General features: G+C 43.2%; 1 protein-coding gene across 3 annotated transcripts in view; it reads right to left on the reverse strand.

The window, feature by feature from the left end:
• Window positions 1–1,774: 1,774 nt before the first annotated feature.
• VCAM1 (vascular cell adhesion molecule 1) overlaps window positions 1,775–15,231 on the reverse strand; it is a 117,584-nt gene continuing 104,127 nt past the window's right edge. Inside the window, exons 6-7 of one of the 3 annotated variants that reach the window (XM_078644568.1) lie at window positions 6,856–7,089; window positions 1,775–5,164 (exon numbers count right to left, since the gene is read on the reverse strand). In XM_078644568.1, coding sequence (XP_078500694.1) covers window positions 5,007–5,164; window positions 6,856–7,089 — 392 coding nt within the window. In that variant the 3' untranslated portion in view covers window positions 1,775–5,006. Of the gene's footprint in view, window positions 5,165–6,855; window positions 7,090–12,723; window positions 13,832–15,231 lie in introns of those variants that run through there. The other 2 variants (XM_078644559.1, XM_078644577.1) reach the window with 2 other exon arrangements.

The raw sequence follows: 15,231 nt of genomic DNA on the forward strand, positions 1-15,231 counted from the left end.
TACGGTTCCTGGCTTTGGCACCGATGTGTCTTTTGGTTCGGGTGCCGAAGGGTGTTTGGGCACCAAAGGGCGTTTTGGCTTCGGTGTCGAAGAGTCCTTCGGTGTCGAAGGATGTTTCGGTGCCAATGGAGGAGGTGGAATTGGCACATGTGTTTTTTTCGGCGCCGAGGCACCGGAAGGCGTAGTCTTTTTCCTCGGAGCCGAGCCCGAAGGCGGGGCTTCGGAGGATACATTTCGGTCTCGACTGGGCCCCATGGGCGGCGTGCTGACCGTTGCCTTTTGTTTAGGTAGTGTCTGTTGTGAAGGGGCAGAGGTACTCACGGATTGTCGAGATGGAATCGAATCGTCCGAGTCCTCTGCTCCCGATATGATCTGGAGATAAGGTGAGTCTTTCTCGGCGACGAGTGGAGCCTCGTCCTCGGAGATATCTTCGAGTGGGTTCTCGTCCCCGGAGACGTCTTCTTCGACGATTTCCTCCTCAAAGATGGCCTCCGGTGCTGGCGCTGATCTCCTCATCTCGTGTCGACGGGCCCTCCGATCCCTAATGGTCTTCTTCGATCGGAAGGAGGCACAGGCTGTGCAGGTCGACTCGTCGTGTTCTGGTGAGAGACAGATGTTGCAAACCTCGTGATGGTCACTATGAGGGAATTTTGCTCGACATACCGGTCATCTTTTGAATGGAGTTCTGTCCATGAGGCGTAGGCCGTACGGCGCCGATAGGCCCAACGGCCTGCGTCGACGCACCGGGATGTAGCTGGTGATGTCGAAAAGTCTATTCGATGTCGAAAAAGTTTATCTAAAGTTTCACGCTTCGAAAATGCAGAAAAAGTGTTTTCTAGCCGGAGCGGAAAACTTTCATCCGAACCCAGGGGCGGAAAAAAACAATCTGAGGATGGAGTCGATGACCATGCGCAGTATTGTCCAAGGGAGGAGTCACCTATCTCGTGACTACAAAGACTTCTTTCAAGAAGACAACAACCTGCAATCATCCGAGCCCAACACCAGGTGGCGATCTATTGCTAAGTGTACAATCTGCAGCTCATATGCCTCGAACATATAGTTTTAATGTGTGAAAAAGGCATGTGTGTTCAAGGCATTCATTGTAATGTTATAGAACCTTGCCAAGACACTGGAGTGAAGGATGGCTTAAGATCAGTAGTCCCTGTTCAGACAATATTTAACAAGAGCATTTGGGATGCACTTACCAATTTATTCTTTAAACGTTACCAGCCTCTTGTCCATTATCAGGAGATGGTGTACACACTAGAAGTATCCAAATTGTGACAATGACTTCTCTTTCTTTACACCAGAAGACTTCCCAGACCATAATGTCTATTATGTAAGATTTGAATCAAAACAAATGGGAATTTTAAAGGTGAAAAGTCAATCTTTCCCAGAACCCATGCTGATGATAATACATCTGCGTCAAGTAAATGCAATATTCCGGGCATCTTTGTGGAGTTAATTAGATAGGAGTTTTGGAAAATCTGGCATTTGTACTTTTTTTTAACCCTGTGAAAATATTGAACCTAAGCTGAATTTGGTTTTATAATGTCTTCTTTACAGGTGGAGAAGCGGGGTCCACTTTGTATAAATTGAGGTTGAAAAAAATCTGATTAAGAAGCAGGTCACATGTCAGAATTTGAACTATTCTTTCGAAAGGGCGATGGGGTCAAGTGGATGGTATCACTAAAAAAAACATTATACTAAATACATTTGCACTCTACATGAGAGATCATCAGAGAAGAAGGGGGAGAAGAAGGCTGTACAACAGTTTAAAAGTTAACAAAATCTGGACTTTATTCTCAGTAATAAAGGCTTGTTACACAATGGTACCTTACAGGTGTATTTACAAAAATATAGATTACAAAACAAAATATTAAAATACAATTTTTCTGTATTGTTTATTATTTGCTTGCTACGGTAACTGGAACATGTTACAAACATATTGCTATTTTTATCATATATCCAACATAAAAGCAAAGTCATGAATTAATTTACTAGTACCTGAGATATGATACATTGAAAGAGAGTTGTAACCAAGTTCATTGACAGGCTGATAACATTTGATGTCCTATGTTAGAAGGTATCAAAAAGTAGGACCAACTTATCCACTGTCGAATGAAGAGTAGAAATCAGAAATGCCCCAGGCAGGGTATTCAATTCCATTTTGACGACACTAAGTGCAAATAGTGGGTGGGAATGCAATCAGTCCCCTCCGATGGATGCCCAGTCCTAACCATGCATCTTTATTTAGGGAAACCTTCTTAACAAAGCGGGATGAGCCATAAGTGCCGTTTACCCTCAAGCAGAACCATGCTTATCTTAACCAGGCATATGCACTAACCACGCATATGCGTGGTTACGGCAGTGCGCAGTGTAGATGCTGGGATGGGCAGGCACAGGAAGAGGAAGGATCTGGACATGACACGGCGTGTTAAGTGGGGCTCAGGTTTTTGGGGGGTCGTTTATAAGGGTGGGGGTAGTTTTAAGGGCTCAGGGTTGGTTTTTTAGGGCTGCAGGGGTGGTTTGTTTTTAGGGCTGGGGTCAGGTTGCTTTTAAGGCTAGTGGGGGCTCAGGTAGTTTTTAGGAGACAGAGGTAGCCGGGTAGTTTTAAGGGCTCGAGGGTCAGGATAGTTTTATGGGCTCAGGGAGTGTGGGGAATTTTTTGGGCTGGGGTGTCAGTGGGTTTTAAGGCTATGGGGAGGACCGGGTGGTTTTTGGGGCTCGGGGGGGGGGGATTAGGGTCGTTTGTAATGCTCAGGAGGGGGTACTGGTAGTTTTTAGGGTCAAGGGTGGATACTTTTTAGGGATCAGGGTGGGTGTCCTTGGTGTGATCTTTACCACACATACCTTTACCAGTCATGCCTTTACCACAAAATTGCGTGTTAAAGGCATGCGTGGTAAAGGCAAGCATGGTAAAGACATGCATTGTTCAGCTGCATTTGGTGTTTAGGCAGCGTAGTAGAGAAACACATGTTTAGCAATGCGTGCCTCTGTCATACAACCCTTTATTTAATAATAAACAGTGAAAGTTCCTATGGGCATGAGATCTTCTGAAGTAAGGTATACACACACTGCTAGACTTGCAAACACACAACATGTAGTTAACCTGGCGTATGAACCTTAGGGTTATTGGATCATGAAATAAGCAGGTGTGTTTTAATACCCTATTTGTTCACAAAGGAACCACAAAATCAAGTATTGCCACTTTGTTCAAAAACGCTTAAGAGTAGGAGATTTTACGCATGTTATACAATCCTGAAAGTATTAATTTACTTACCCATTTTTTGAATCACAGACATCACAGTGGAAACTCTTTCTACCATCACAATTCTATGTTTAAAAACCGTGGCTGCTTATTTTATGGTTAAACAAGTTTAGGAAGACGGAACAATGCCTTTACCTCTAGTCCACTAGATCAAAAGCATTCCCATGGTAGATGTGATCAAACGAGATTGGCACTGAATATTGTTCTATGGATTAAGCATAATTTAAGCTTGTTTGCCAGGGGTGCCACCACCAGAGCTTGAGTGCAGCAATCAATTGGCACATTAGCTTTCACAGTCACAGAGACCACGGACTTAACGGGTGCTGGATCTGTGTATTTTTCCAGAGTAGCTAAGACTGTCCCTGAATAGATACTAGTGGGTGTACAGAAGGGTCTGTTAAATCTCATAGGTAAAAGGTGACCAATTTATGGAACTGAAGCCTTGCCTTTTCAGGCTTCAAAATCTTTACAGGCTTACTCGGCTGATCCGTCAGTAGGATTGACTTCTATATTCTGCTACAGAAAGAGTCTGCACTTGCCAGTTGTGGCAATGAGGGTAAAAACACCCAGGTGCTCCAGTCATGATGGAAGCCATACGTGTAGGGAGACGTGTAAATCATGAGACAGAGGAGAAAGCAAGCGGCAGAAAGAGTAGACAGTATGGGGCTCGGCCCTAAGGCAGCATGGTGCACAGAAAAGAAGCAACTGTGAGAATGTGCTTGGAGATGTGGGCACTGGTTATGAAGAGGAAGGGGACAACAATATGGCACTGGGCAAGAAGAAGGACAGGCAGAAGCGATGACTTTGCAGGAAGTGAACAGGGATACTAAGATGGGGCGGATGCAGAGACGGGTACAGTAATATGAGACCCAGGAGGGAGGATTCAAAAGAAAGAAAGGTGCCTTAAAAAGGGGGAAAGTGAATAGATACAACATTAAGGTGGGGAAAGAGGTGATGCCTGTGAAGGTAGGAACAGCCCTGCTAGTGGAATACCTGAGATGGCACTGTGATGATGAAAGGGGGAAGAAGAAAGAAACGTGGATAGGATAGGAGTGGATAGGGTCGGAGAAGGGACCAGTGTCTCCTACTTAAAGGAACTCCATTCTACAAAAGGCAGAACATTACAAATGAGACATAATCATATTGGGGAAACCAAAGCCATTTTAGGATTTGGAGCTTCCAGGCTATAGATCAGCATTGAGAACAGAATGGTGATGCTCCTCTCGATGAATACATCTGTAGGCTATTATTCGTGTTTGTTTGGCACGGTAGGCCTTGGTGGTAACCCCAAGCTTCTATCAGTTTTCTGTTACATTTTCCTGGTGAACACTGTGATCCATATGAAATCATGCCTTAAATTGTTTGCTCTTCGCATATCATTTGGCAGTGGAAGGTTGATTCTTAAATGTAGAGCAATTCTAGTAACTTCAAATTTTTTAGTGCCTTATTCATTTCACAGTTACCACAATAATGTACACACATACATGTACTTATTTATACATTACTAAATATGTACACATCTCTAACACTGAACATTGTTTCTATTTACAGTGTGACAGTCCTCCGCATGCGCCAAAGATCCAATGCATTTCATGTGTGATGTACTCAACGTCATGCGAACAAACTCCAGGTACTCTGCAATGCAGGTCCAATAGGGTCTAGTTTGGGGTTGAGCAGCACTCTGGCACACAGAAGATACTCTCCTTCTCAGATCCGCCTCTTCTGCAAGGGATTGTCACACCTTTGTCTTCAGAGGATTAGCAAGACTGTATGATCCTTTTGACTTAGCTTGCTTTGAAAAATGTACAGCTGCTATGATGGCCAAAACTGACATCACTGCAATACAGGTAAGGACAGAGATCCCCACGTAGACGTCTTTCAGTGATTCTGGTTCTGAAAAAAATATATACAAATTAGAAAACACTGCCCACTCTTACTGTATATTGCACTGCAGGGATTATTTACAAGCCCAGTGCACCGCCGGAACGCCACTGTTTATAATGTATTGGCGGCACACTAGGCTTACCCATATCTACAAGGCAAGGTAAAGTCACCTTACATGGCTTTTTATGGCCTTGTAGATATGGTGTGAGGCAATGTAGCACAGGTCGCTGTGTTGCCTCACACTGCAATGAGGAGGCATGCAATGGGTGTTACTGTGGGTGTTCCCACTTAACACCCATGACATCTGGCACATTCCCAGATTTACAACATGCTGTGAACCTGGGATTGCATCAAAAGCCTATGCCTCCCAGGGGTGATGCAAGGGTTGTTTTTGTGAAGGACGGTGTCCCCTTCCCCACAAAAACAACCTGATTTCAACGCAGACACCCTTGCACAGTGCAAGGGTACCTGCGTAGGTGCATGGCAGCCATTTGTGCGCCAGCGCTGTGAAAGATGACCTGCATAACTCATAGATACGGTGCATTCCTATCCTTTTCTTTTGACGTAGGGCAGCGAAGCAGGTACCTTTGAATCTACTCATTAGCCAAAAAAGTAAATTTCGAGGTTGCATTCTCTTCCTAATTCTTTTATTATTATTTTTTGCCAATTATGTAGTGAACTAGCCCGGAGGTTTTCAGATTATGTTACATAAAACACAACGTTTTTTAAGTACAACACAGATGGGAACCAGCTGCACCAATTTACACGTAAGCTGTAAGATATGGGGATAAACTCCCTGCAGGCATGACACAAACCCTTTTCTGCCAAGGGCACACGCTTAAAGTGATAGAATATATCACCTACCGCAAAAACCCCAGAAAAGCAATATTGTTTTCTCACTAATTACTTCTCATGTGCTCCCCACCCCCAACACATTGTTAATGCCCTCCCTCCCCTTGTAAGGGTGAAAATTTGACTATTTTAACTCGCCCTAAACCAATAGAATGGCTTGGATGGGTAGTATTAGTCATTTATCATGTATACATAATTATTAAACAACTGTTGATGTGCTCATTCAAAATTGGACAGACAACGCCACCATGTAGTGGGCAGCCATAAGTACCAGTGCTGACAATTAAGTGCTGGTGCCAGGAACCGGAAACCACCGGCTCAAATTAAGCATTACCCACACACAGCATCTATCCTTCAACCTCTAATCCCACCCTCATCACGGGCAGACGTTTGCTCCAACCACTCTCTCCACAGTACTTGTCATTATTTTTCAGCACCTCAATGTTTAAAGAAAACAACCAAAATGACAAGTTATTTCTTTTCACATAGTTGTCCCGGAGAGGTTTTGAAATAAAATGACGTAGAGGAGGTTATTACATTTTCTGGATTTCCGGCCACTTTGACCTCTATTTTTTTTAAATGCCCACCCATTAGGTGAGGAGGAGTTTAGTTTGTGTTGCGAGCTTGCCCTTTAACATGAAAATTGTTGTCAAGGGCAACTCTGTTAGTGCATACGTCATGGAGCCATGTCTAGAATTGGGGACCAGTGTCCTGTAGCTCAATGTATACCTCAGCATCCTTAAGATTTTGAATGAGTATCAAATCTCTGTGGTATTCAATTAAGTCAAGTATAAAGTTAACAGAGGTCACCAGGGCCAGACACAAAGCTAGGTGCATGCGATACTCACCTGAAAAAAGTATTTTAACCTCCTGAGTCTCATTCCCAGGTATGATGTAATTGTCAGCGGTGTCGGTGCCCACGTCATCATTGACCACAGCAAAAGATGCAACCGTGGAGTTCCTGGAAACGATGAGAGCTTCATCTTCTGACCACACAATTGTTGAAGGGGGCACTGTCGTGCTTTTTTCTTTTGGGTCTTTTTCAGCTGGTGGTAATCGTATGGTGGTACTTGGGTAGGTAGCTGCAAAGAGGACATTTTGAGAAATAAACAGATTACCACAATCATAGTGGTGCAGCAATAGATCACAGTGGAGTAGGAAAGGAAATTACGGTGGTGGTTTTGAAATTATTACTCTAAAAGAAAGTAAATTACAGCCTTTAAAATATTTTGGTTGCAATTCACAAAGAAAAATCTGTGAGCACAATATTACAGATGCATAATATTGTGACCCCCATATCTGCATAAATCTGTGCATGGCAATTTACAACAGTGGTGGTTTATGATGTAGCATCTGCATTTGCAAAGACCCACTGCGGCACCAACTAACATCATGGGTATGGCAACATTGCACCCCGGACGTGCCATATGTCCCATCTATCACATAGCCCAATAGATGTGGAGGTTTCATTGAATTATCCACACACCTAAACCCAGTGTGTCAAAAAGAAAACACATATCCCCTCAACATATTCACATTTTCTGACTCTTCCATTACTTTGTTGTCTCTAAATCAATATGTACACATTATATGTCGTCTGTAGCCTGCAATGTTTCATGAGTATATGCATGTATCTGCGTTGCATTAAAGGGGCCCACCATCAACTACTATTGTCTTACCACAGCAACAGGCCATACAAAGAACCTGCAGGTGTTCAACATCATGTAAGATTCTTTATTCACTTCCCTTCAACTATCAAAACGTTCCTTTTTTAGTCACCTAGGTATTGCTGATGCTTATCATCACTTCTAAATAACTAGCCATATTCCAGACTCTCTGCGGCATTCATTTCTATGTAACCATAGTGACATGCCTCACTATCCAAACAATATCCACTCCTTGTTCCAGTACAAAGATGAACTGCTGTTTAATCACCTTTTATTGAAAACCACCAATAAGGCATGTCTCATGACAAGGACTTTAAGCCTGCACATGCAGTCAATCACTGTGTGAGTCAGTTCTTTAGGACTCTAAGGGCCAGATGTAGGTAATCCCCGATTACCGATTCTTAAATTCCGAATCATACCGATTCGGTATTTAAGAACTGGCAATCGGGATGTAGGTATATTTACCGAATCAATTACCGAATCGGTAAGATTCGGTAATTACCGAATCGGTATTTACCGATTCGGTAATTGCCATTGATTCCTATGGGCCTCAAGGCCCATAGGAATCAATGGCAATTACCGAATCGGTAAATACCGATTCGGTAAAATTAGCGAATTTACAAGGGGGACAGGGTGTCACTTTGACACCCTGTTGCACCCCTGATTATGGCTTGTGTCCAATGTGACACACATACATGCCCATAGGGCATGTATGTGTGCCACATGGCACAGGTGTACATGCACAGAAGTGCATGTACACGGGAATTCGTTATTTACCATGAGATAGTATTTCATGGTAAATAACGAATTCTGAAGGGCCTGTGGCACTATTTTAAGTGCCACCTACATCTGGAATTACCGATTCGGTAAATATACTGAGTCGGTATTTTATCCAATCTGTAAATTTACCGAATCGGTAAATTTACAGATTCGGTAAAATTCGGGCCCCCTACATCTCAAAAACCAATTACCGGTCGGTAACGGGCGAAATCGGCCGTTACCGACCGGTAATTGGCGACCTACATCTGGCCCTAAGCACTTTACCGCTGCTAACCAGTGCTAAAGTGTATGTCCTTCTTCCCTAAACATGGTGACATTGTTATATACTCAATTGGCAAATGTAATTTACTTATAAGTCCCTTGTAAAGTGGTATACTATATACCCAAGGCCTGTAACCTAAATGCTACTAGTGGGCCTGCAGCACTGGTTGTGCTACCCAGACAACTAGCCTTTCAAACCTGTCTGAGGGATGCCATTACAAGGCCTGTGTGTGTGCAGTTTACTGCCACTTCGACTTAGCATTTAACACCACTTGCCAAGCATTAAACTCCCCTTTTATTACAAATAAGGCACCCCCAAGGTAGGCCCTAGGGAGCCCTCAAGGTAGGATGCTGTGTAAGTAAAAGATAGGATATGTAAGTAGAAATAAGTAGCTGTAACATGTTTCATATCTTTGAAAAGGTATTGATAAATCCTGTTTACTGGTTAAGTTGGATTTAACCTTACTATTTTACAAATGCCACTTTTAGAAAGGAGTTACTTGCTGGTTGAGTGATGGCCGAAAGATGCAATTAAGTTTATCACAAGAATTCGGGACGTGGATGAATTGAGGCCTGCGAAGGCGCGAAAACTCCTATCCTTGGAAAGTGAAATATGACACGCCGTACAACTCTTGTCTAAATCACCAGACCCTGTCGTCCTGATTTAAAGCAGATGCCGACTCGCAACTTTGTTTACTTTACGAATCCAACCAAGTCTCCCCAGATTCTCGCGAAACACTCATGAATAAGAAGCCCTGATGATAGGCACAGTACTTGATGCCTGTGCTTTGAAACGAGTTGGCATTCTACAAACAACACTGAGGAACTGCTAAAATTATACTTTTTGTGGTTGAGGGAATTGGACTGGAAATTAAACCTCCGCTACTATATGCAGATAGGAAGTTCCCCTTGTTAGGCGTTGCCTTGATTTTGGCCTAAGTAAAAGTCAGAAGGCTAGCTGTGTGTTTAATGAACATGGTGTAAAAAAACAATGTTTCTTTTGTGAATTGTTGCATTTTTTCAATGTCGTTTTTTCATTGTTTTGTCCATGAATGTATTTTTGTGAATTGTTTCATGTATTAATTGTGTTTGATTATAGAAATATATGTTTCTTCTTTTACTATGTTTGAAATAATGTGTTGCTAAAAAGATACAAAAATTCTAAAATAAACTGGTTTAATTAATAACCTAAATCAAACATAAAAAAGCTTTGTTTGACAGATGCTATAAATAGATTCAAGCTAAAAATATTGAAAGAGTCAGGTACCTCCCATTGTTTTTGATAAGTATTACGGCCTTACCTGCCTCTTGTCCAATGGGCCAAACCCCTTTAGCGGTTTCACTTTTAGAAAGTGGGCATTGCTCAGCTTGTACTGCTCTGTGTGTCTTGCAGCCTGTCTCCAATACACCCCTGGGATGGGTGACAGCTACACTTTGTGAATTCCCTCTAGACAGCCCACAAGCACAGGAAGGATGGGTGTGACCGAGAACTCATCTGCATTCATCTACATTCTGATTGCTCTTCCTGAGGAGGAGTTGACACTTACATCTTAATAGGCAGTGTTATGTGTCACACACAAAGGGCTGATTACCCCCTACTGATAGTCTGGAGCCAGGGTTGGGATGAAAGGGGACCTGTGCAGGGCTTCCTTTGAAGTTACTCCCACTTCAAAGGCACATTTGGGTAAAAGTACTGGGGCTCTGACCCTACCAAGACAGTACACTACTGGACCTGTGAAGAACTCTGCCAGGAGCAAAAGACTGTTGTGCTACAAGGATTGCCAGTTTCCTTGAGTGACTGTTCTGGAGGAACTTCTTCTCTGCCTGAAGGCAAGGACTTGGCCCATCTCATTTGAACAGAGAGTGACTCCAACGGCTTGCCCCCTGTTCTGAAGTCTCAGGTTCATCAAAGTCTTCATACAACCCTTCAGCTGCTGCTAGACTCTGTCATCTGCCTCTCTTGCCAGAAGTGCCAATCGGGTCCTGAACCTCAGAAGTTGGTTCTCCTGGTGTGTTTGCTTCACAATTGGTGCAGTGACCACTCTACGCCAGTGGGAACTGGAGCATTGCCGTTCGATGCCGGCACAGGAACTGGTCGACTACTTCGCTCGATAGACTGCGTGGCTTGACGACAACGGACAGCACAGCTCTATGAAAACACAGTGACTGCACTGTAAAGGGGTTCGACACCAAAGCATTCATCAACTGCACAGATCAGTGCAGACGATTCACCTCCATCCATAAGATCAACGACGTTATGGTGCCTTCTCAACTCCTCGCAGCTATTCTTTGATGTCGACGCTTGCTCCACCCAAGTTACTTTGTCAGCAGAACCTGGCTGAGTCCTGTCACCGGCTTGCCCTCCATCGTGGTTGGCCTGAACTCTGGGTCTACCCCAGCTCAGCGCAATCTCAAGTCAACCTTTAGCGCTATTGACTTCTTAGCACTCTTTTTGGTTTATTCTTTGAACAATCATGAATCCAATCCTACTTATTGTATTTGTGTTGTTTTGATTTTGCTTTAATCATAAAAATATTCTCTTTTTTTTTTAAACATGTGTGGAGTATTTTGTGGTGTTTTCATTGTGTTACTGTGTGTGTGTTGCTCAAATACTCTACACATTTGCCTCTCTAGATAAGCCTGACTGCTCTGTGCCAAGCTACCAGAGGGTGAGCACAGGTTATCTTTTAGTGTGTATCTAGCTAACCCTGACTAGAATTGCGGTCCCTACTTGCACAGGGTCCATACCTCTGCCAACTAGAGACCCAATTTCTAACAACAACCTACAAATATTGGTGAATGTTCTGTGTTCCCACCTGCATGTTCCTCCAGTCAATTGTGTTGAAGGAGAATGAAGTTTTCCACTGGTGGAATTTTCAAAGTTGCTCTGCCATTGGAAGAAGCCACTGTGTATTCCTTGGGATGACAGAAGTGAGATCAGCATGGCTACCCAACTGAGGGCATCGGCACCTATGCAACATTTCTGTCAGACTTGCTGTTTTCCACTGACCGTGATATCATGGTGAATCTTTACGGAAACACTTGCTAACGGCATTAGCATCTTGTGCCTCTACCCTAGCACTTGTGGGACTATGAGATGATCTTCTAGACATTAATACGTGCTAAAGCTTCATCCATGCCTCCCTGTCTGGGAAACAAACCTGTCTTTGTAGATTATTCACAAACAGCCAACTGCTACACACATGTAGCTGTACCAGAGTAATAGTGCTGAGATCCTACAACTGTGGTATCAGATGTGGGGCCCCTGCCACAACAAAATACTTCAGTTTTGTATGCCAGCATGGAAATTGCCACCTAAATTGCCTGCAAGACTGTCTCACAAGAAAAGGGCTTCTCCCAAAATTGTGTTGTTGTTGGCGCAGAAATACACATCATGTATCACTGTTTGAATGGTGTACCGTGTGATATATTTTATCTGCAATCCCTTCAAAACTGTGCTAGCATAAATAGCACCTCTGCAATTATATGTACTTTTCAAGCTCTTGTACTGGAAAATTGGGACCACAAGACCATGAAGTTCTACAGCTCTTTCAAATGGTGAGGGCCCTCACATGGTTTAGAATGGGAAGAAAAGGGTTCTGCAACCTGAATCTCTCTTGCAAACCCTAAAATCACTGGATATTTTCATGATAACGTGGATGACCCTCAACCCCTTGAACATATATGCCACTCATTTGTAAAATATCCTTGAAATAACTATCATATATAATACTACATGCCACACTGGTCTTACATATCACTACCTATTCCCAAACTGATGGAAAATAAACCTGCAAACCCCCCTAAAAGCCATTGGCTAATAAAATGTTACATTGTCTAAGGTGACTGAGATGTTTGACATGTATCAGTAATATGTAGGAAGGGCTGTGTCCAAAATGTAACCTTCCCTCAAGGTACACCTACTTGCAAACACACCATCCATGATCTATATTTCAACATAGATACGGTTATTACACTTGGGTAACAGAGACATTATAAGAGTTTGAAAATAGTAAAGCATTTTATCAACGTTTACCAGTGCAAGGTGATATGTTCAGAAAAGAAAAACTAAAGGTTTTGGGGTCAGAATGAATAATCTTAAAAAATATAAAAATAGCCTGGAAAAAACTGTAATACAATTGCAGTTTGAAAAGGGGTTGTAAACGAGGCAGTCCCAGAAGTCCAAAAATTGATAGTAGAAATATGTTCAAATATGAGTAAACAAAAGTCCATAAAAAAAGAATAATAATAAACCCGAAGTCAGTTCACTTCCTCTTGTAAGAATGTGCCCCAGTGTGGGTTGATGATATCATCTGCAAAGTCACCAACAGAAAATTCAACCAATTCCAGTTTAGAAGACAAAGGCACTTCCATAACCTGCCCACAGCACCTTCCCATTGGAATGAAACACAAAGTTTGGAGAAATGGTTAAGTGACAGGCAGGTATGACATACTGCACAGATGTGGGATTTAGGTGAGGACTAGGTTGCAGTCCAGAAGGATAATAGGCATATTATTTCCCTATGCTGGGCAGCCTGTGCTTCCAGAAGGCCAGCAAAACCATCATGGATCTCTTTAGTAAGATCTAACATGGCTTTCAGGAGTGCTTGCTGCCCATATGTCAAATTCTTAAGTCCTTCCTCAGCTTCTTTCTGGTAGGGCGGATGGATACACGGGTGAGCAGAGACCCTACATGCAGTGGAGGGGCCAGGTGAAAAGAAGGCCTTCCCCAGTTGGCACCCTTTGTTCAGATGGGCAGATGGTTGTGAAGGTGCAGGAGGAGGAGGAGGAGGGACAGGAGAACTGCCTACAGTGTGAGAGGATGTTGGGACCTCACTTGTTGGTATCACAGTGCCTTCTGAAACAAGAGATTCTGCCTCGTCAGTTTCCTCAAAGGTTTTGTTGATGGCAAAGATGTCCAACTGCCCCTGGTTTCCTGAGTTTTGGAGATGCTTGCTGCTCTTCCCGGTCGAGCTACTTGTGGGCTGGTGCCATTCTTCATTTCTGCCTTCCTTTCCTTGCTTTGAACCCATAGTGGTGGTTGCCTGCAAATGGGTTGTAATCCTCCATTGCCCGCCAATTGATTGTGTAGGTTCCCCTGCTTGATTTGTTCTTGCTGCAAAAAATTAGAGACAAAGATGCACGAGGGGGCATGGAATGTATTGTACAAACTTACAACTGTATGACAGGTCACAATACATAATAATGATAACAAGAATGTTCACTAACGTATTTCAATAGAACTCACTACAGAGTCACTCCTTAAATCTGTTATAAATGGTGTAATCTACCTAAAAACTACAGCATCCAGTTGATTGTGATCCAACTATGAGTATCAATGAGAGCTATATAGGGTTGGGGGGCACCCCAAAGGGATCATCAAAGGTATTATTCATCCACACATATTGTCCATGTAATACCACCAGGCGTCGCAATAATGAAGGTTGCAAGGTAATGCTTGACTCAGCATGAAACAATTAGCATTTTTTTCAAAATTGAGCAGACACCTTGGACAATACCATCAGAATATTGAGCTTCATTCAAGTATACGAAGTTTGACAAAGTAGACAGTTGACATGTCATGGGGGTGTCATGTTGACTTCATAGATATCCGGTCCACCTTATGTTTTCCTTTCCTGGGAAAGCATCCACTTGTCTCAAAACTATGATTCACCCATCTTTATTACTCACACCTTCAAAAGGGTTCTGGCCACCTTAACCTGTGATAAAACAAACCTCTTCTGCTCCCTTGATAGTTCACCCTACGGTTTCCTGGGAAAGCACCCAGAGCCAGAATTACACATTTTGAGCTCCTATTTTAAACCCCCAATAAAGCCTTTTTTCTGGTTAGATTACCGGAGTTCAGGCCAGGGAAGTGTAGGTGATGACTATCGTCATCACCAACTTGTATCTAATCACCGCATGCAAAATCATTTCCATCCACTCCATTCTTTGTACCGTTGTTATCACAGAACCTCCTGTCTGTGAGTCATTCAGAGCACCTCTCAAGGCATGCCTGTACAATTTCTACCAACAGCTGTTCAGACAGATACTGTAGCTAAACCAGACTCAACATCACCTATTGAAAATGAGGATTAAGCAGCACTGCTTAGCGTTTCGGTGGTAATCACAATACTGAGAACTGTACGTTGACCTTAGGTTATCAAACATCTCTGTACTTAAACCCAGCCTAAAAAGTTTTTGCACAACTTTTGAAACCTTTAATTTCCTAACTTAGGGGTCAAATATGATGGCGGTGAATCCGCATCCTCCGGGCCGGTGGAAGCCACCGCCGGCCCGGAGGATGCGGATTCACCGCCGCGGTGACAGGAAACACCCACCAAAGAAAAACCAAAGGTGGTGATGGACGGAGCGTTGACAATACAAACACTCACCCCCAGTCAACTGATCTGGGTTTAATCCATCACCGTTCTTTAGCTCACTCCGCCACCCCAGTTCAGACATGGCCATATGCAAATCAGTCTGACCCTGTGCCTCATGGGAACAGTCCAGCCC

This window comes from Lissotriton helveticus, chromosome 1_1, assembly GCF_964261635.1.
Source record: "Lissotriton helveticus chromosome 1_1, aLisHel1.1, whole genome shotgun sequence".
In the NCBI taxonomy this organism is placed as follows: Eukaryota; Metazoa; Chordata; class Amphibia; order Caudata; family Salamandridae; genus Lissotriton; species Lissotriton helveticus.